Here is a 19,281-nt window from a genome sequence, read left to right on the forward strand (position 1 = left end):
TATATATATATATATATCTGTCTGTGATTTTCATGAAGGGCTTTGACTGGGGATATAAAATGGCTCTCAAGTCCCAAGTATGACCATATCTCTCTTTGGAGAGGATTCTCTAACTAAGATTGAAACTATTCTTGCACTTCCATATCCAAAATTTCTTTCCATAAGTGTTTTCTTCTTTTTTTTTTCCCTCTAAGCAAAAGCTTCAAAGTTATTCCCAACCTTACTGCATCAAGGAGTTTCTCTATTCTAAATTATAGATGGAGCTATTATTAAACTCTGGCTAAATAGAAGATACATATGATGAAATTTGCTGCTCAGTTAATGTCCTTATAGCTAAAGCAGACCAGCCAGAACCCCAATGCAAATCATGATTTAGATTGATGAGGATGAAAGCTTCCCAAATTTGCCTGCTGCAACTTGTACGACCTTGCAGCCAGTTCCTCATGATTGAGAAAACACGTTGAATCACATCATTATCAGCATTAAAGCAGAGATGCAGTTCACTTATTCAGGGCTGCTTAATAAGATAATGAATTTGTCCGCACTTCCAATCCTGACATCAGACTCTCAAGCCTCATCTACCAACCATATGAAACCAATGTTGGAATATTCAACTTGTTGGTCTAATCATTCTGTAGCCTAAGATAGCACAGCGCAGTACCTAATGACTTAAGTATTGCCACTGCTAGTGGGAGAGGGTGACATCGTCAATCATCCATGCCTATCTCTTTCTTTCAAGATCTTTCAGATATTTTAGATCTCCCATTAAAAATTAGTTCTCTAACTGCTGCGATTTCAAAGCTTCCAGTGCAAACTGCCGCATACCAAGGTACCAACTCTGAAGGCAGAAAAGTTGTAGTATAATATAGCATATATTTTTAATGCTTCTAAACCATAAATTCTGCAACATAGTATTGAAATTAAATGTACCACGATTAAAGTGTGAGACACATTGATATGCCAGTACAGCCCAAATCACAGTGTTGAGCACTATTGCTACAATGAGATCATACAATTGAAAATTTTCAAGTGTCCCAAGGCAAATTCGAAGAGCCAAAGCTACTTAGTATATGTTTTCTTATCACTTTCAGCTTTAATGAAAGTGTAATACATCATAAGACAAAGTGAAGTGCAATTTTTTTCTGCAAAAACAACTGGACTATGAAACTTTCTTCCTGCAACTGACCACTCTTCTCTTCTAGAAGTGGCTTGGTTAGTACCATGGAAACATAAAGCAGACCCACTAACAAGCCTCCTTTCAAACGTTTCAAAGGTGGCTAGGTTGCTTCTTTTTCTGCCAATTTTCTTCTTGTTAGGCTAGTTACAGAATTCATTGGAATTGAGGTGTATAAAAAAGCTTTTCTAAAGGTGATAGTACATCAACTATTAGTATTAAATTTAGTTGAAAAATACATGTGAAAAAGAATGTCAGAATAATTGAAGAATACGCCCATACTCGTATATTAAAAGTAATTGGTTTTGATTGACTTCAGAAGCAAATCTAATCAGAACTTGGCAACAATTCATTGCCCCAAGCCCAAGTAGATTACTCTGTTAAACCCACCAGTGCTAGGCTCAATTGTCAAGCTCTCCCAAATATCCAAGCCAAGAGCCAACTATAACCTGCAGCCTGCAACCTTCCTTTTTTTCTTTTTTTTTTTATTATGACTTAATAAAGATTCTGATTTTTTATTTCTTAATAATAATAATATTAAGCTTTCTGAAATAATATAATAATAACCAAAATATTAAATTTTAGAAACCATTAATAAAAAATAATAAATAAATTTATTATTATTATTAATATTATCTTAATACTAAAAAAAATCAATAATAAATAAAACAAACACCTTGATAACATCTCCAACCATAAACTAAGACAATAACCACTGTCCAAAAATATAGTCGATTGTTCTTAACTTCCAAGAACATTCAAACTATAAATTTAAACTGTATTTTTAAGTATATTGTCCTATTGTTAGCCGATAATGAAGAATAATATGCCAATAATTAAAATAATATTATTCTTACTCTACTACGATGGCAGAAGGTGAGACGGCAGATAATCTGGCTTTGCACAACATCCTTGCATACGAGAAAGGGTCTTAAGATCTTGGCAGCCGGAGATGGAAATCGAGATATATTTATGCTATAAAATAAGTTCAACAGGCAATTAAAAAATTAATTTGGAAGGTGTCAATTGCCATTGCCATTGCCAATGCCGCCCTGTACTATAAATGGATGGATCATTGGCATTCCTAAACTTATACCAGGCGATCACCATCTTTGCATTTGATCAGGAAACATGAACATTTTTCATCGTCTCCAGCCTCCAGAATGGTCTGCTTCCCTCTGCGACTGTGGAGACGTTGGCACTTGTAAGTTATTAGCACGCACGTATATACACACATGTAACACAATTAATTACGTCTATCACTCGGTATGTCATCGAGCTCATTTCGATGCTTTGAAAACTGGTGTTTTAAGTTGATGTTGCTTTTCAACTACTTGCTATATGCAGGCTGCATAACATGCTGGCTCCCATGCATCACCTTCGGCCAAATTGCAGAAATTGTGGATCAAGGACAGAGCTGTAAGAATTCAATCCAAAGTCAAAACTATTTCTTTTGGTTCCTGATCTTGCCATTGTTGTTTCTGATGTTATATTTTCGTACAGCTTGCATTAAACAAGGTTGTGTATACGGCCTGTTGATGTTGTGTTCGTGTCACTGCCTGCTCTCCTGTGTGTATAGGGAGAAATTGCGAGCCAAATTCGGGTTGCCTCCCGAGCCTTGCAACGACTGCTGTGTTCATTTTTGGTGTGAGGCATGTGCCCTTTGCCAAGAGCATGCAGAGCTCAAAAATAGAGGCTTTGATCCATCCAGAGGTATATAAAATCCTGGATTGATCCAACCCATTTGTAATATACCTTTGGTGTCAAGATTTGATGAAATTATTATATTTGTTTACTACAGGTTGGATTGGACCCCCTAATGCTCCACCTCCAAGCATGCCTCCTACCATGCGGCGATGAGCACCAATTTCTGAAAGGATATTAAACCGATTGCTTACATGTTTATTGTAAAAGATTTATCTTTGATGAATAAAAGGACTTATCTTTCTAAGCTAAAATGGTTCAAATCAAAATTTAAAAACTGGATCTGAAAAACTCAATTTTTATATTTTTTTATATATGTGTTGTAAACTCGAACTCAACTCTTTTAAATTAAATATAACTTATTCATCATTAAACCAAAATTTTTAAATACCCTAATCACAATATTTATAATCCATACCAATTTATTCGATAAATACTTAAGTATTTTTATTATAATATATAATAATAATTATAATAATTATCACGGTTAAGTGTATTACCTTTCCATTATAGATTATTATGGAAAAATTTTAAACTAACAAAATATTTGATAAACTCAAATATTTAAATTATTAAAAACTCATCCATAATCAGGATTAAATCTTTCCCATATATAATCTATGATATCATATAAATATTATTATACATAATTATTATATGTAAGAAAGACTTGGTCAACCTAGGAAGTGGAGAGACTTGTGGTGACTTCCACCGTTATCTATATACAAAGAAACAATAGACTAAAGTATATAGCAACATAAATCTAGAATATTTTATCTAAACTTTCACTTTTAACAAAAAAGAAAAAAACTTTAAAATTGATTGGTGGGTTGGAGGAAAGAGGATTCAATGCGCAGCTACGTAATTACTTTAAAATGGTTTTTCAATAAAAAAAAAGGAAAATGAGAGGAACTTTCTTTAAACAATGAAGAAAATACGTGTCCTAAGACTTTGACCAGGAGAACCGGAAGCTCGCGCATGTGTAACTCAAGTACGCAACCACCAAACGCAAAGTTGTCATTGTAGAACAGATCCCCTTCAGTTCTCGTACGCTGTCCTGTGTCCTAACAATTTTAAAAACCCCAATCAAACTCCATCAACGGAGGAGAAAATCAAACTCTTGTTACCCTCAGAAACAAAGAAAAAAATACGAAAGAGTTTTTGAGGGTTGTTCACTTTCTTTACCATGTCAGATATTGCCCAAGAAGCATGGAGAAAGTATCTTATTCAACTCCAAGCTCACCCTCTTAGAACCAAGGTAGGAACATATTTTTCTCTGCTTGACTAACACCCATGTTTTGAAAATGATTACTTTGTTAAATTCTTGCTTCAATTTTGATTCTTTTTCTTTTAGTTTTTGCTGCTTCATTGGCCTTGTTAAAGGGTTGTTTGTTAAGTTCAGCTGTTTGAGTTTTTTTTTTTTTTTGTTGATTTTGATGTTGGGTTGCAGGCAATTACAGCTGGGATTTTAGCTGGTTGCAGTGACTTGATTGCTCAAAAGATATCTGGGGTCAAAAGGCTTCAGTTGAGAAGATTGCTTCTTATCATGGTATGTTGACCTTTTTCTTGCTTCTTTTCCTTTTTGTTTTTTTTTTTCGTTTTTCTATGTGTGGTTGGATATCACTCCCAAGTTTCCCGTTAGGATGCCAAGAAATTGGGAGGAAATGAACCTTAAGTTAGTTTAAGGCACGTATGTTTGTCTGCATTTTTGAAGTGGTGAAATCACCTGATAATAAGTTTAACCCATTTCTTGCTTTTTCATATTCTTTTTAGCAACCAAATGAGGAGTCATTTGATTTTTATGAAATTAAAATTAAATTCTCTTGCAGCTCTACGGCTTTGCCTATTCAGGACCATTTGGACACTTCCTTCACAAACTGATGGACATCATTTTCAGGGGAAAGAAAGGCAGTAAAACTGTTGCAAAGAAGGTAAACATGTTCATATGGCTTGACTTCATTAGCTAATTGTGTAACTTTTTACAGTTTAATTCTTGTGATTTCAAGTTTTCTTTTTATTTATTTATTTATTTACCAACAAGTTTTATGCTAGTCTCTGTAGGGTTAGACTGCTAATAGCCTCTGTCCCAAATTTAGTTGAGGATTAGTGGAGGAATTTATTACTGCTTAATTGCTTGTTACAGGTGTTGTTGGAACAATTGACTTCTTCTCCTTGGAACAACTTTTTCTTTATGATGTACTACGGATTGGTGGTTGAAGGTATGTGCATCTTCAAAATATGTTATTCAAGTCCTAACCACCCTCACGTGAATCATATAGGCCTTTTCCGATTTATGATTTCTGTTGATTCTCACTCTGATATTTGCAATTGTTGTTTCCAAAAAAAGGCAAAAGATATACCTATAATGGTTTCATTACTATGTGAGCTTTATTTGGGTAGAGTTGCTGTAGGTGTAACTTTTCAATTTGTGATCCTAGAACATTTCAAGTTGTGCTATTATTGGCATTACTATTATCATTCCTGTTCTTGTTGGTGCTGGTCTTCTAGTTGCTATCTTTCTTTTACATATCAGTAATGTCAAAATTGTTTGTGTCTGACCTTTGATCCAATTGTAAAGTTGGATCATAGTGACCTGGCAGTTCAACCTTGTTAAAGTGAAATAGGTTGATCTTCTATAGCTTGATTCTTACTGGAGAAATATGTCCTGCTTCCCATGGCTTGCTGCAAAATCCTGGATCAATTTTATATTGCTTGCTTACATCATTGTGTATTAGCCTGACCAACATAATCATACCTCTCTTTCTGTAACTCCTTGTATGCAAAACTACAAAAGCTAGTTGATATTACTTTCTCCATAACTTGGATTGACAACTGGTTCAAAACTAATGGGTGAATTTTCCTAGTTCCAAGTTCAAGATACTACCAATTTTAATGGTATGCTGTTGCTAAGCTTGTGCCAAAATACTTGGGTCCCAGTTCTATGTACTTTAACCTGTTCTATAGGCAATAAATGCCCCTCTAATTTCTTCCCAATTTCAGTGTAGGTCCTTATCATAGGAACCCAAACTTAAGTGATGTCTCTTGTCAGAGCGGGTTGCAATAGTATGCTGTGTAAAGAGCATTTTACATTGTTCATCGTCTGCCATTTTGTTTATAAATTAATGCTCTATTATAATATTTGCAGGAAGACCATGGGGTTTAGTCAGAGGTAAAGTTAGAAAGGATTACCCTACTGTTCAGTTGACTGCATGGAAGGTATGGGAAAAGAAACCATCTTTGTCATACCAAGCAACTCATTAACTGTATGGTTTAGTTAACACTGCAGATATGATGTTATTACTTGCAGTTTTGGCCGATAGTTGGCTGGATAAATTACCAGTATATGCCTCTGCAGTTCCGAGTTTTGTTTCATAGCTTTGTTGCCTCCTGCTGGTGAGCTCTTGAATCCTTCAGCTCAGCATTTTCTCCCGCACTATCAGTCTACTAGTTATTTTTCACTTGTGCAATTTTCTCATCTGTAGAAAGAGCTTGTCATTACTAAATCACCAATGCAAAAAGAAAACAGTTTATAAGTCCATCCCTATGAAAACTTATCATCTCTCAACCCATGCATTGACTTTATAAGTCTAGGGAAATGGAATGTGAATATATGACTGGTCATAAAAGCAAAACGAATATTGGCAAATTTATTGCAGATGTTGCAAGCATACCATTTTCTGGGAATCAGGAACATGTTATTTATGTGAATATATCGATGAATCTTCTCCTTTTTCTTTCATTGATTGACTTGGTTTCACCTTGCTTAAGGTATGATGGTTCCAACATATTTATTCCATGCTAATCTAACTTTGTTGTGTGCTCCGCTTGTTAACTTCAGGGCTATCTTCCTCAACCTGAAAGCAAGATCTGTTGCAATTAAGAAGGCGTAGTAGAATGGCAGAGATGTTCTCTTTTCTCTTAATAAATCGTATTTCTCTATCTGTAGAACTATATCTTATTTGGGGCACTGCTTAGGATTACTTCCCATCAGTATGATTGGCTTGCATTTTAGTGCTAAAAAGGTTCCTAATGTACTAGGATTCTGAAGTAGGTTTGATCAAGTGGTTGCCATAGAGTATTCAATATATAACTAGACGATGCAGGTTTCAGTTTTTGGTCTGTTTTTTACACAATTCATTCCATTCTGGCAAAACAAGAAACAATTCATTCCAGGAAACGGATTGAACAAGACAATTTTATTTATGTCAACTTACATCGGGTTAAGGGATAGCATTTTATTGTTACTTTGACGAGAACAATACTTCATAGGTCAACTACATACAGTTAATTTTTTTCGCCATATTGGAAATGACAATCATCAGAAACCATGGACTATGTACAGTATTGTTCCTAGGAAAATTTTATTGTCAACGATCAGCTGCTATACAGGGACCAAAAGGAATCAAAGCGTGGGGAGAAAACTAAGCCCTGGAAAATGGTTTGGCTTATCAGTGTACGTTCTGACCCCTTCCTCGCCTTGACTTCATCGGTCATGGAGGCGTTGTCAATGTGGGGACTTAGGACTAGGAAAAGGAATGAAACATCGTATAATGGAAAATGGCTTTGGTTTCTTTCGATGACTCCGGAAACTACAATCCAAACTCCTTGTAAAAGAAGCTTAAACCTAACTACCTACTTAGCAATTTCGTAAGTGGGGGGCTGGAGACAAAGAAATGACCAGGAAAATGAAAAAAGGAAGCTGCAGTCCAAACACACGATCACCAATAATGACTCAAAACAATGTGATACACACGCATGGATTATGCAAAACGACACCATGTGAGTCAGTAGGAAAGCCCCCCCACTCCCTCCCCCTTCATAAGCATAATCCTTGGGAAATGATTCAAGTTATGATCAACTAGTACTCGAAAAGGACCCCCTCTTTTCTGTCTTATTTAAAACTTCTATCACACCATTTTTGCTTAGAGAGCAAGGGGGTGGGTGTTTCTTGCAAACTTGAAAAGACAGTTTCCTTGAATATAAAGTCTCACTACAGCTAAACCCCAATTATTGTTAAACTTTATGTTTAATCAGTTGGTTTAAGGAGAAAAATGTATCCTTTAGGGTCATCTCCCTCACCTAAATCTCTCTTTCAACGTTTCAAATTAATAAATTACTTTTATACTTTTATCTATCTATTAGTTATTCATAATTAATATGAATTATTGACAAAAATTTATAAAAACTAGAATTTATAATTTATAATTTATATCCAAATTTGGGTTAGTGGCATAGAGTGTTCTTGCGTAAATCAATGACTAACAGTATATAATTACAAAAATTTCATTTAATTTATTTATGGTCTAACCCTAACTAATTACCCGTGTAAAAATCTAACTAGCAAATCAATAATATTATGTAGTAATTATATCCATGAATTATTAATCTTTAACAATTAATATAAATTCAAACATCTAAAAGAAAATCAATGACTAAGCAATATATATAGAATAATTCAGGAAAATCAAGGCCTAGCCAAGATTTTCCGCTAGAGCAAGAGGCACGTGAACCAGACATTCAAAGTTCATGCAAAAGATGCGGTCAAGAACACTTGGGTATATATAAAAGCACAGTCAAATATATGCTATAATTAACTATTTGTTGCCCATGGTATAGTCAGTCCACCTTCATAAAATTCATCCCATGCATATTTCAGTAAACTTTGTAATTTCTTTCATGATTTAATATATACATTAAATTAACGCAAAATCAACATCAAAGTTCGAAATAAAAACAAAACAAAAGTTAAAAAAAAAATCAGGCATAAATTAACTAACATTAAAAGGAAAAATGGGTTCGCCTCTCTTGTCTTCAGCCTTCAGGGGCTTTCGACGATTCAATGAGACCGGGCCACACCAACTCGAAAGTGGTCGGAGAGAGAGGGTGCTCCGTTCGATTGCGTTGGATGTGAATTTTCAGCCAGTCATATCGTGCCACGTTATCATCCCATTTTACGGAGTTTTTCACATCTGGATCCACCTTGCCAGTTGGGTAGGATTAACAATCCCCGGGATGTGGGTCCCGTCGTTCTTCAAAATGCTTGCCACCTCAGCATAGCCTTGGCTCTCTTTTTTAACAGTCTGTTCGGTTTCCTTCTTAGCCTTTCTCGGTTCGGCAAATGAGCCGATTATTGGAATCGCCTCTGCTCGAGCCTGATCAAATTTTTTACCGAACAATGTTCCCCTGGTCAAGAACTCATGCGCCATGTAGCCAGCTAAAAGCCGGTTCGAACAATTTGGCGAGGGAGGGGATTTTGGACCGGTATAAAGCGGGGATTGAACCGGAGTGGACGGTTTAAAGGAATAAAACGCTTCTCTCTCTTTACGCTTTCTTGAGATTCCAGGTGTCAAAATCCTACACGGGTGATGACTCATTTTCGTTTTAAAAAAAAATAGCACTCAAATCATGCCACGTAAGCAGTTGTCAAGCCGTTAAATCGCCGTTAAGGGTAAAAACGTCAAATGGAAATTGCTTTGGGTAGAAGTGTCAAATTATCTTTATTGATAAGCGAGCGAAGACGTCCACAGGGGGAAATAACTCAAAACAGCCCAACTTAAAAAACATTTAACAATAAAACCAGGAGATCAGTCATTTACATTTTCAAAACAGAACCCATAAAATAAAAACATTTCGTTCAATTAAATTTTAAATAAAAATGGAAAAGAAAAACAATCAAAAATAGAGAGAATTTGGAGATGGAAAATCAGAGGTGACAGGGAACCCAAAGAGACAGTTTTGGATCTGAGCGTACGTACGCCGTTGTATGCGGTGGAGCCGCCGGTAGATGGCGGAGGAAAGAAGTTGCAAAGCGAAGTATGAGAAACAGCAAAGACAGGCCAGAGAAAGAGAGGAAAAGAACTGAGAGAAAAATAAGAGTTACCGAAGCGGCGAGTACTCAATACATATATATGATAGGGGTCCTTTAAAACTGACCCTTGCTGTTGGAGGAAATACCGGGATGCCATTGTTGGCTTTCAGAATGACGAAAATGTCCTTTGCCAGTTTAACGTTTGAGGTCATGTTTAGTTGGAGGAATGGAGTTACAAAATTTTATCCCTTTGTTTGATTTGTATTTGAGGAAGGAATACTCATTTCAAAAGGAATGGCTATTCTTTAAAATTTGATAAAAGCTTAGAATAGTTAATATACCTTCCTTATGTAGTGGCTATTCCACACCCATGAGAATAAAATTTAAATATTTTAAATTAAAATGTTCTTATTTATTTTTAAAAATTATAAATTTAAAATTATACAATTAATATTTTAAATTAAAATTAAAAAATATTAATATTTTCATATTTTAATTATAATATATTTATATTGTAAATAAAAATTAATATTTTAAAATATTAATTTTTAAATTGCTAAGTGAAATTTAAATTAAAAAATGAAAAATGCAAATACAAAAAAAATAAATCTTATTATAACGAAAAGATTAAGTTATTAATTATATATTATAAAATATTTTGAATTTAAAAATTAATTAAAAGTATTAATATTTTAATCATAATAATATTTAAATTATCAATTTAATTATCAATTATTAATATTTTAAATCAATTATAAATTACTAATATTTAAAAAATAAAATAAAAACAAATAATCATAATAATATTTAAATTATAAATAAAATACTAATATTTCAAAAAATAATAATTAATTTAAAATAAAATATTAATATTTAAATGATAAATTATTAATGTTATAAATAAGATATAAATTATTAATATTTAAAAAATAAAATAAAATAAAATAAATATTCATAATAACATTTAAATTATAAATTCAATATTATTATTTTTAATATTAATTATTAAAATATAAATAAAATATTAATATTTAAACTATCAATTTTAAATTTTTAAAATAAATTATACATTATTAATATTTAAAATCATAATAACATTTAAATTATAAATAAAATATTAATATTTTATAATGTTAATGATTAGATTATAAATAAAATATTAAAAATAAATAAAATAAATAATCACATATATAATCAAAGGTAATTTTATCTTTTTATTTTCTAATTTTTAATTATTATTACCAACCAAATACTACAATAAGTCATAATCATTATTCTTACTTTATTTCATTTGTCATACCAAATTAAGTAATAACTATTATGTTCTATTCTCACGTAATAGCTATTTTATTGTATTCTTGTTTATTCTGGGAACCAAACGTGTTATATGCTCATCCGTCTTTCACCGATGCTTATTATGGTATCACTGTCATATATTTATATTTTTAATTTAAAATCTATATTTATTAAACGAAAAGAGATTTGACATTTTTCTTATTTAATTGTACAACATTGTCATTGTATTAACTCTTTCACTTTTACAAAAGATAAACTCATCTTAATTCGAGTTTATTTCAATATTGATATCTTTAATTAAAACTCTTATATTAATAAAGAATTTGATAAACTCTAATATAACTTATCATTTATCCATATTTTTAATCTAAACAAAAAAATCTTTATTTATAAATCTAAAACCCAATCTTATTGTTTACTAATACAAAATTCGTGACTCATTACATTAGTCATTAAACATAAAAGCCCCAAATTCGTAAAAAGATTCAACATTTCTTTCATAAAGTTTTTAAGTATATGGAAAAGTTAATTAAGTTTTACTTGGCTCAACTGATGGAGACATTCATGCAGCTCTATTCAATTATTTGGGTAATTTCTATTCCACGTGTGACAATGCCTAAGGAAGCTCAATTCATGCTTATCAAATTTTGTGAGAACCATCTCTTTATTATCCTTCTCTCTTTCCTTTTGGTAGGATTTATTATCCTTCTCTCATTGCACAAAACGACTGCGTTTTTTCTGGCTTTTTGCATGTAAATTAGTGGCACTGAAAGGGACAAAAAGAAAATGCCATCCTCGTGTTGCATGCAATTTTTTTTTTTCTATGTATTATCTCTAAGAAAAAGTTGAAGTTCTGCCAATGGAGATGGAACCATTTGAACTCAAGAACTCCCACCATGACATTATGCTAAATTACAAAATTGGTTACCATCAAATCAAATAAACAAAATGTTTAACATAACGCATATCCTTTTTAGTGATTACATTTATGAATAAAAATTTACAATTATAACTAATTAACCTCCAACAAATATGAACATAGCTTTTTCATCTAATATAAGAAAATTAGTGAATAAAATCAATGTAAGATTAAATTAAATCAAATCCATGCATTGTAATCTTTAAACATTGATCTAAGAGTATAAAACTTTGCTTTTATTGAGATAAAATTTTTTGGATTACGTAAAGCAAATAAACACACCTTAATTATGCTTCACTTTGTCATTGAGATAAAAATCTTATCGGTTATGTAATACATATGAACATTTCGCAATTTGTCCCTATGTGTATAACTTATTAAGTTTTACCAACTTTGTAAGTATGCAAATATGCAAAGTGAAAATGGTGAAGATAAATTTTGTCTTAACTCATTTTCCATACGAGACAATCAAAGGTATCATTATTCTCACTAATTATATTTAATTTCCCATACATATATTTAATAACAAAAATATATTGAGAGATTTGACGAAAAATTTGAGAATTGGAAACAAAATGAATCTTGTAAATATATTTGTTAAATGGATAAAAACGTGAATTCAATTATTTTTAAAATTTAATAAGATAATTTTGGATAAAACGTCATGTTTTGATTTATTAAGTTTATATTTATATAAATTTATTTTTTTGGGTGCCCATTCCACTTTTTCATCCTATAAGCTATATGTGAAAGTCAAGAAAACTTGGGGGTTATTAATTATCTTGCAAAATAGAATTCTCAAACCCGAGTGAATTTGTAAAAACAAAGCAAAAGGGAGGAGAAAATGGTCATTACATGGAATGATGCAATTGGGTAATTATTCATTAGAGAGAATTCTGGGACGGTGCTCTGTGACCGGCTGACGCACAATATCACGATCACCCGTCTTTTTCGACGCCTTCCGCATCTTACATCTGTTAAAATCTCAGCCTTACACCTGTCATCAACTTACCTGATTCTACGTGTTAACTTCTTCGTACCGCCGTCACACGATTTCTCCTTTTGAGTAGGATTCGCTTGAAGCCCTACCCACACTTTTTGTATAATTTACATCAATATTTAAAGTTGCTTAAATTTGGTCCTCTCAGATAAAATTTTAAATTTTAAAAATAATATTTAAATAAATTTATAAATCATGAATTATATTTAAAAAGAAAAAAATATTCGAGAGGTGATAAAAAATTTATGTATATGTATTCAAAACTCACTCCATCTCTCATTAATTTTTTTTAATTATACACTTGTTGTGTCTTAATAAAAAAGAAAGACTCTTACATTAATTTTGATTTATTTCAACTCTTGTATCTCTTATGAAGTTAAAGATTCGAGTTTGTTTTGATATCATATATCACGAATCAAAGTTTAAGTAAACTTATAAATTACGAGTCTATATTTCAATTCAAAAAGTATGTCAGACAAATACGAGAAAATTTATCCTTATACACTTAAGATCCACTTATCTCTTATTAATATAAAATTTATTTTATATTAATGTGAGATCTGTGATATTAAGAGTCAAGTGACATTAATTTGTATAATAAAATTAATTTTAATTAAACAAATAATATAAAAAACACTGTATTAATTATTCAACTTCTTAAATACATAATTTTTAATTTATTTTTATTTATATATTCTTATAATATGACATAAAATTCCAATTGTCAATGCCAATAAAAGAAGTAAAAGAAAATGTAATTAATTTGAAGAAAAAAAAAGGAAAGATAGAGAATTGATTTAAACCTTGAAGCCCAAGCCATGGAATGGAATCATATCTAATTAAATCAAATATAAATAATTAAAATTCATATTTACACTTTAAAAACAAACAAGCAAACAACTAATAATACCTCTTAATTGTACTAAATTCAAAGTACGATGAGATGAGAGTCACCTTACTCGTTTTATGGACATATAGGGGTTGGTATTGTTAGAAAAATGACGAATTATTTTGGTCACAACTTGATTCGAATATCACTTTATTAATAACTATTTTAAATTTTTTATGTCTTCATATTATAATTATTTTGTATATTATTTCACAAATTAATATATGGAGAATGGTACCTATTTGTATTCTTTTTTCATCAAAATATAAAAAAAGGGGCATAGTTTAAAACAAATTAGACTTTTTATAAAAAGGATTCCTTATGTCTAAAAGGATAAATTCTCCAACAAGACCAAGATATGCAGAATTTTTCTCATTCATAACCCATGTGCAGTATATACTAAGTCCAACCCCTTTCTTTTATCATTTAATTTATAATTAACATGATTTGATATTTGGGATATTGAGCATCATTATTTCTATATCATAGCAATATTAAATTAATTTCCTTTGTGGGCATAGATTAGGAAAACTTTTTGGCAATTTAGGCAATTGTTTCCTTTGGGGAGAAATCGAAAAAGCAAATAGGACAATGGGACCTCTAGGTTTGATTATATAATTCAAAATTATATCTAAAAACTTTATTGATTCTCGAATTAAGGAAGATTGATTTTCAAAAAGAAATCTTCAAATTGACATTTTAGAATTATTATATTTCAAATTGTGTATGCGATTATCATTAATATCAATAAGAGAGATTATCATAAAATTTAAAATTAAAAATGATCGATTGTCGATTTGTACTTTTAATTTAGGGTTATTTTAGGGTTTGAATTTGATAAGCAACTCGCAAATTTTTGTTGGTTATCCATCGTGATCAAAAAAGGGATGCCCAATGGCTATCAACCCGCAAAAGTTATGTACAGTTAGGTTAATCTCAATTGTCTCGTTCAATTTAAGTGCTCTCTCTCCTCTAATGGATAGAATATGTGAAGATGATGCACAAAGACTGGTTAGGCAATCAACATCAGTTGCCAAGATTAGACATATCCAGTCCCGCACGATACGTATAGACAGTTGACTTTGAGCACAAAACCCTTGTGGAACCAATTATGCTGCTCCACAACCAATAAGAATGAAATGTCATTTACTGTGATGGTTCAAAGTGAGTTATAATAACCATTGATAGCCTAATTTTTTTCCTCCCTTAAAGCTATTCGATTTTTTATAATTGGGTTAAAGTTCCTTGATTGATTCTGAATGCTGTTGTTCTTTCTTGGGGGAGAGAGGAAGCGAACACCTGGAATCTGTTGTTGGGTAACATGGAAAGGTCCTGAAAAGTTCACGGCCCTATCAACATAGCCAAATAAATACTAGCTAGTATTAATCCTGATGGAGCTTTTATGCTCTTTGCCACCAATTCCACGTTCATGTCTTTTGCTTTTTGGACTATTTATTTTATAAGTCAACCAAGTAAGGTAGTGGCCTTCGAACCCATTTCCAAAAACAAGCAATTTGGGGGAGAAAAGCAAAAGAAGGAAAAGAGAACAAGGTGCATGAGTTAGTAAGAAGAACGCAGCAATTGTCTGCTTCCAACTATTCTAGAGAAATACGTGTAATATGAAATTATATTTCCAAGCTGTTCACTTTTAAATTCAGATTTTCTAACTCTTTAACCCTCTTATCCATTTGTGCACATTGTAGTCCTGGTAATAGTTTGTTGAGCTTGATGAAGCCATGAAAGATGGGGCAGGCTCAACCCAGTCTCCATAAAAGGAAAGCCACCAGCCCGCGCACACCATAGCCTGAAATTGCTTGACCATGAAAGATGAGGCAGGCTCAACCCAGTCTCCATGGAAAGGTCATTTCCATAAGGCTTGGATCAAAGTCCATAGTCCAATGAAAGTACCTAGTTTCGGGTATGGGGATTTGTGGGCTTCTTTGCCCAAAGTTGCTTTTCCAAAAGTCAATAACCGATACATGACCCCTTTACTCAAAGGAAGAGGGAAGGGAGAGGGATCGAGACATCTGCTTAATTAAATGATTCCTCACCACTACAAGCAGATAACACTCAAATAGATCCAAAATTAATTGAGCCGGTTGAGTGTGAAAAGCCATAGGCATCAAACCCATGCCGACTGAAGGGAGAGGACTTTGGACTTTGGAGCATGGGCTTGCAGTCAAGTGGGGGCATTCAAAGTAGTTAAACGTCATAGGCAAATGGCTGGGGAGATAGTGAAATGAAGTTAGCATTAAAATACTAGCTAGTACTGTTAATAAGAATGAGAAAAATGTTTATCCATTAACATGGTCTATCCTCCTCATACAACTAATCAAATGGCCTCCCGATATATACTTTCCTTTTGCAAAGTCATCCATGGATAAAGCTTTTTTGTTCCTTTTTCCTTCTCTAAAAATCTCAGTGGTCTTTGAATGCACCCAATCCTTTTGTTTTTCTTTTCTTGTGGTTACTTAGCTACACAATCACATTAATTTGATAACCAAAGGTCAATTAATATGTGTTATATTTGAATGTCAGCATGCTGTCATTGCAGTTACTGATCACAATCCATTTTTCAGCTGTCATTGTTGCAGCACTCTTGTTCACAAAATAGAATCGCAATCTTCTGATCGGGAATGCATGAAAATATATGTAGAGGCTTATTCACAAATATATCATTGAAGAGAGAAAAAATAAAGGTTCAAATTCCAGAGGGATTGATTCAAAACATGCATTGGGTATAAAGCCAAATGATTCTGTGTTGCACATCTAAATAATGTTTCTTGATTTCATGGACAAAAAGAATATTTTTCCACTGCCAATTTCCCTTAATTTTCTGTTTATGTAGATAAACATGTAATGGTTTCAAGTACGAAATGCTATTACGAGTCTTTAATCTTGGATAGGCAGAAGACTTGTGACAACCAAATGGTATACAATAGAGGATTACATAACCCCTGTTTGCAACCCCTATTCGTCTGGGCTTCAAGAGAATCGCTGTGCTGTTCCTACCCCCGATACTAAAACATAGACCAGTTCATCAACCATCCTGGCTGTTTCAATTTTTTGCATATATCTAAAGTCTTGGTATCATAGTTTCTTTAATAAATCTGTTCAACAATTCATATGAAAAAGTTTCTTTGTGAGCCTGTCATTCACATAATCACAGTTCACTCATATAAAGTTATGTAAAATGAAGCAATTGAATGAAACAAATGAGACAATAAGGCAAATATCATTATCTTTTTATTAAATATCAATTAATGGGATGGTTCATCCACCAGCTCTTTTGACAAAAACCCTTTGCATTTATCTGTCGGTGATGGCCTTGGGACACAAGTTGAAAAAATATCAAATAATCCCCAAGAGAGAACATGGCATGTTTCCTATGTTACATGAAAAGAAAGAAGTTTCAGATACCAATCATTTACCTATGTATCTTTTTCCTTTGAAGAAGCCGATCAGATATCAGGCCATGTCTATCAAAGAAATCTTCTTAATTTTCTTCCCTTTTGACACGCAATAAATTCTCTATCTACCATGCACATGGATGGTGCATACACATTGAGCAACTAAAGTACTTGGCTTTGAAATCTTTCTGAAAATTAAAGATTAGTACCATCATTTTCACTTTCTTTCTTTTCAAGAGTTGGTTGAGCTTGGACCCCCATGTGTATACTGCATGCAATTTTGTTCCCATTGGATCTAGACCAGAAGGTTAATCAATATATGGCTATGTACTGTCGAAGTCAACACTCATGAATTTTTTTTCCAAAGAGAATTTAATGTGGTACTGTTTTTCAAGGTTGAAAAGCTTTTTTTTCTTTTTTTCTTTTCTGTGTATGGTTAAATACGTCCATAGGTTGCTAGCTGTTGATGGACCGGCATGGAATAAGCTCCCACCATACCTTATTGTTGGACTCGGTGATTTGTATAATATTTCTGATTTTGATCAAAAGGGTCATCGCATTCAGAGATATAATGTGACTAGTTGTTCGCTGCAGACAACTTGAAACATAGGTCAAAGCTCCACCGTCTAGTTTTCCTTTAAACATATATAGAAGCTTTCAGATTCAGCTGAGAGCCTAAGACTTTCTTTAATTATGAACACGAATATCTTGTGATATATATATGTACTAGTCGTATAGGACACTTGAAAAGTACGAATATTAACTAAAAGGGAAACTGATGTAAGATCTTGTAATATGAAGTAAATTAACTATTAATCTCTCTCTTGAGGAAATATGATAGCATTAACCTTGGATAGTTGAGAGATAGAGGTTGAGAATTTATTAAATATAACCACTTAATTTGGGACCTAAACAATGATAATTGAGAGTAAATTTCATATGTGTTGATTAAAATTATGGTATTGGGAATAAACTTCCAGATATTGCAGCTGTTGGATCTTCATCTGTTGAAGATTTATAATCATATTCCCCTCCAATACCAGCAATTAATAATGCTTAGACTCTGCTCAAAGATTAGACGGCCAACGGGCAGTGATTCTTAGCAGGTAGCCCTCTAATTTACAGTCAAGATAAGGCAGGCATTAAGGCATGGATATGATACATGTCACTGAGTCAAAGGTCTGCATTGCTTCTTCTTTTTCTTCTGCTCTCCATAGGGAATAGCAGAAAATCTGACATTGTGGTGCTCTCATCATAATATATCAATCTGCATAAATATAACTAGTCAATGGGAAAAAGGAACTACGCTAATTTTCAAGCTATCCTTGCCATTTTGCTAAACACAGAACCTTCTAAATTAACTCCCTACTCCCTCCACTTATTCTAGTCTCCCTTGCTTATCTGATAAAGAAAAAGGGTCTCTCGTACGTTGAAGGTCGGCCTGATGGGGTAAGCATGGGAACAAAAGTTAAAAAATTCAGTGATGCTTGCCATGCCTGGCATAAACACTATCTAGTAATTGTCGTTGAAATGAATTTAGGGTTCAGTATGTAAGAAGAAGGTGAATCTTACATGAGCAATTTAAAACCTAAGCGTGTGAGCTGGCTGCCAATTGGTCTAAGATAAGATAGATAAAGCAACTGTAACACATTTTTTTTCGAATATAGAATCAAAACAAAATAACCCAAAATATTGCATATAATTTGATAATTGTAGGTAGGATTGTTCGGGAATTAAATGCGGCGAACGGTTAGTCGTTGAGATTACTTAATGTAATCCAATTTGGCCTTATAAATAACACTTGAGTTGAGCTTAGCTCTCATTGAACGAAGCTCGTCACTCCAACAAAATGGTAAGGTTTACTAAAAGAGTTGTCCTGTTATCTTTGCTTTGCCTTAATGTGCTTGTAGTAAATGTGGCTGCTAGAAATGTAGTAAGTACGAAAGAGAACGAGGAAGAGAAGTTCCTAAGTAGCCAAAAGGGAGGTGCCTTTGGTGCCGGAGGTGGGTCTGGTTTTGGTGGTGGAGCTGGTGGAGGTGGTGGTTTTGGTGGTGGAGCTGGTGGAGGTGGTGGTTTTGGTG

The 19,281-nt window shown here is 32.8% G+C and overlaps 4 protein-coding genes across 4 annotated transcripts in view; 3 read left to right on the top strand and 1 right to left on the bottom strand.

Annotated features, from left to right (window-relative positions):
• The first annotated feature begins 2,305 nt into the window (after window positions 1-2,305).
• On the top strand, window positions 2,306-3,034 carry LOC110422174 (protein PLANT CADMIUM RESISTANCE 7-like). The gene is made up of 4 exons (XM_021435985.2): window positions 2,306-2,378; window positions 2,522-2,593; window positions 2,678-2,887; window positions 2,976-3,034. The coding sequence occupies exons 1-4, from the start codon at window positions 2,306-2,308 to the stop codon at window positions 3,032-3,034; spliced, it is 414 nt and encodes a 137-aa protein (XP_021291660.2).
• Window positions 3,035-3,881: 847 nt separating this feature from the next.
• LOC110421955 (Peroxisomal membrane 22 kDa (Mpv17/PMP22) family protein) lies at window positions 3,882-7,122 on the top strand. The gene is made up of 7 exons (XM_021435689.2): window positions 3,882-4,136; window positions 4,329-4,427; window positions 4,708-4,809; window positions 5,022-5,097; window positions 6,024-6,094; window positions 6,186-6,271; window positions 6,717-7,122. The coding sequence occupies exons 1-7, from the start codon at window positions 4,065-4,067 to the stop codon at window positions 6,766-6,768; spliced, it is 558 nt and encodes a 185-aa protein (XP_021291364.1). The 5' UTR covers window positions 3,882-4,064; the 3' UTR covers window positions 6,769-7,122.
• Window positions 7,123-8,504: 1,382 nt separating this feature from the next.
• On the bottom strand, window positions 8,505-9,773 carry EDA6 (embryo sac development arrest 6). Its single transcript, XM_021435690.2, has one exon. It carries the CDS (start codon window positions 9,250-9,252, stop codon window positions 8,842-8,844), a length of 411 nt encoding a protein of 136 aa, XP_021291365.1. The 5' UTR covers window positions 9,253-9,773; the 3' UTR covers window positions 8,505-8,841.
• Window positions 9,774-18,821: 9,048 nt separating this feature from the next.
• Window positions 18,822-19,281, top strand: part of LOC110422073 (uncharacterized) — a 1,918-nt gene continuing 1,458 nt past the window's right edge. The window contains exon 1 of the mRNA XM_021435845.2: window positions 18,822-19,281. Coding sequence (XP_021291520.1) covers window positions 19,050-19,281 — 232 coding nt within the window. The 5' untranslated portion in view covers window positions 18,822-19,049.

The sequence above is a fragment of the Theobroma umbraticum genome, unplaced genomic scaffold (assembly GCF_002168275.2).
Source record: "Theobroma umbraticum cultivar Fairchild unplaced genomic scaffold, ASM216827v3 scaffold_130.0, whole genome shotgun sequence".
NCBI classification, from domain to species: Eukaryota; Viridiplantae; Streptophyta; class Magnoliopsida; order Malvales; family Malvaceae; genus Theobroma; species Theobroma umbraticum.

Excerpts from the sequence above, each read along its gene's own strand:
- LOC110422174 (XM_021435985.2), top strand. The coding sequence starts at position 2,306 with ATGAACATTTTTCATCGTCTCCAGCCTCCAGAATGGTCTGCTTCCCTC. Across the intron at positions 2,594-2,677 it reads TGTGGATCAAGGACAGAGCT|CTTGCATTAAACAAGGTTGT; the intron begins GTAAGAATTCAA and ends ATTTTCGTACAG. Across the intron at positions 2,888-2,975 it reads AGGCTTTGATCCATCCAGAG|GTTGGATTGGACCCCCTAAT; the intron begins GTATATAAAATC and ends TGTTTACTACAG.
- LOC110421955 (XM_021435689.2), top strand. The coding sequence starts at position 4,065 with ATGTCAGATATTGCCCAAGAAGCATGGAGAAAGTATCTTATTCAACTC. Across the intron at positions 4,428-4,707 it reads GAAGATTGCTTCTTATCATG|CTCTACGGCTTTGCCTATTC; the intron begins GTATGTTGACCT and ends ATTCTCTTGCAG. Across the intron at positions 5,098-6,023 it reads CTACGGATTGGTGGTTGAAG|GAAGACCATGGGGTTTAGTC; the intron begins GTATGTGCATCT and ends TAATATTTGCAG.
- EDA6 (XM_021435690.2), bottom strand. The coding sequence starts at position 9,252 with ATGAGTCATCACCCGTGTAGGATTTTGACACCTGGAATCTCAAGAAAG.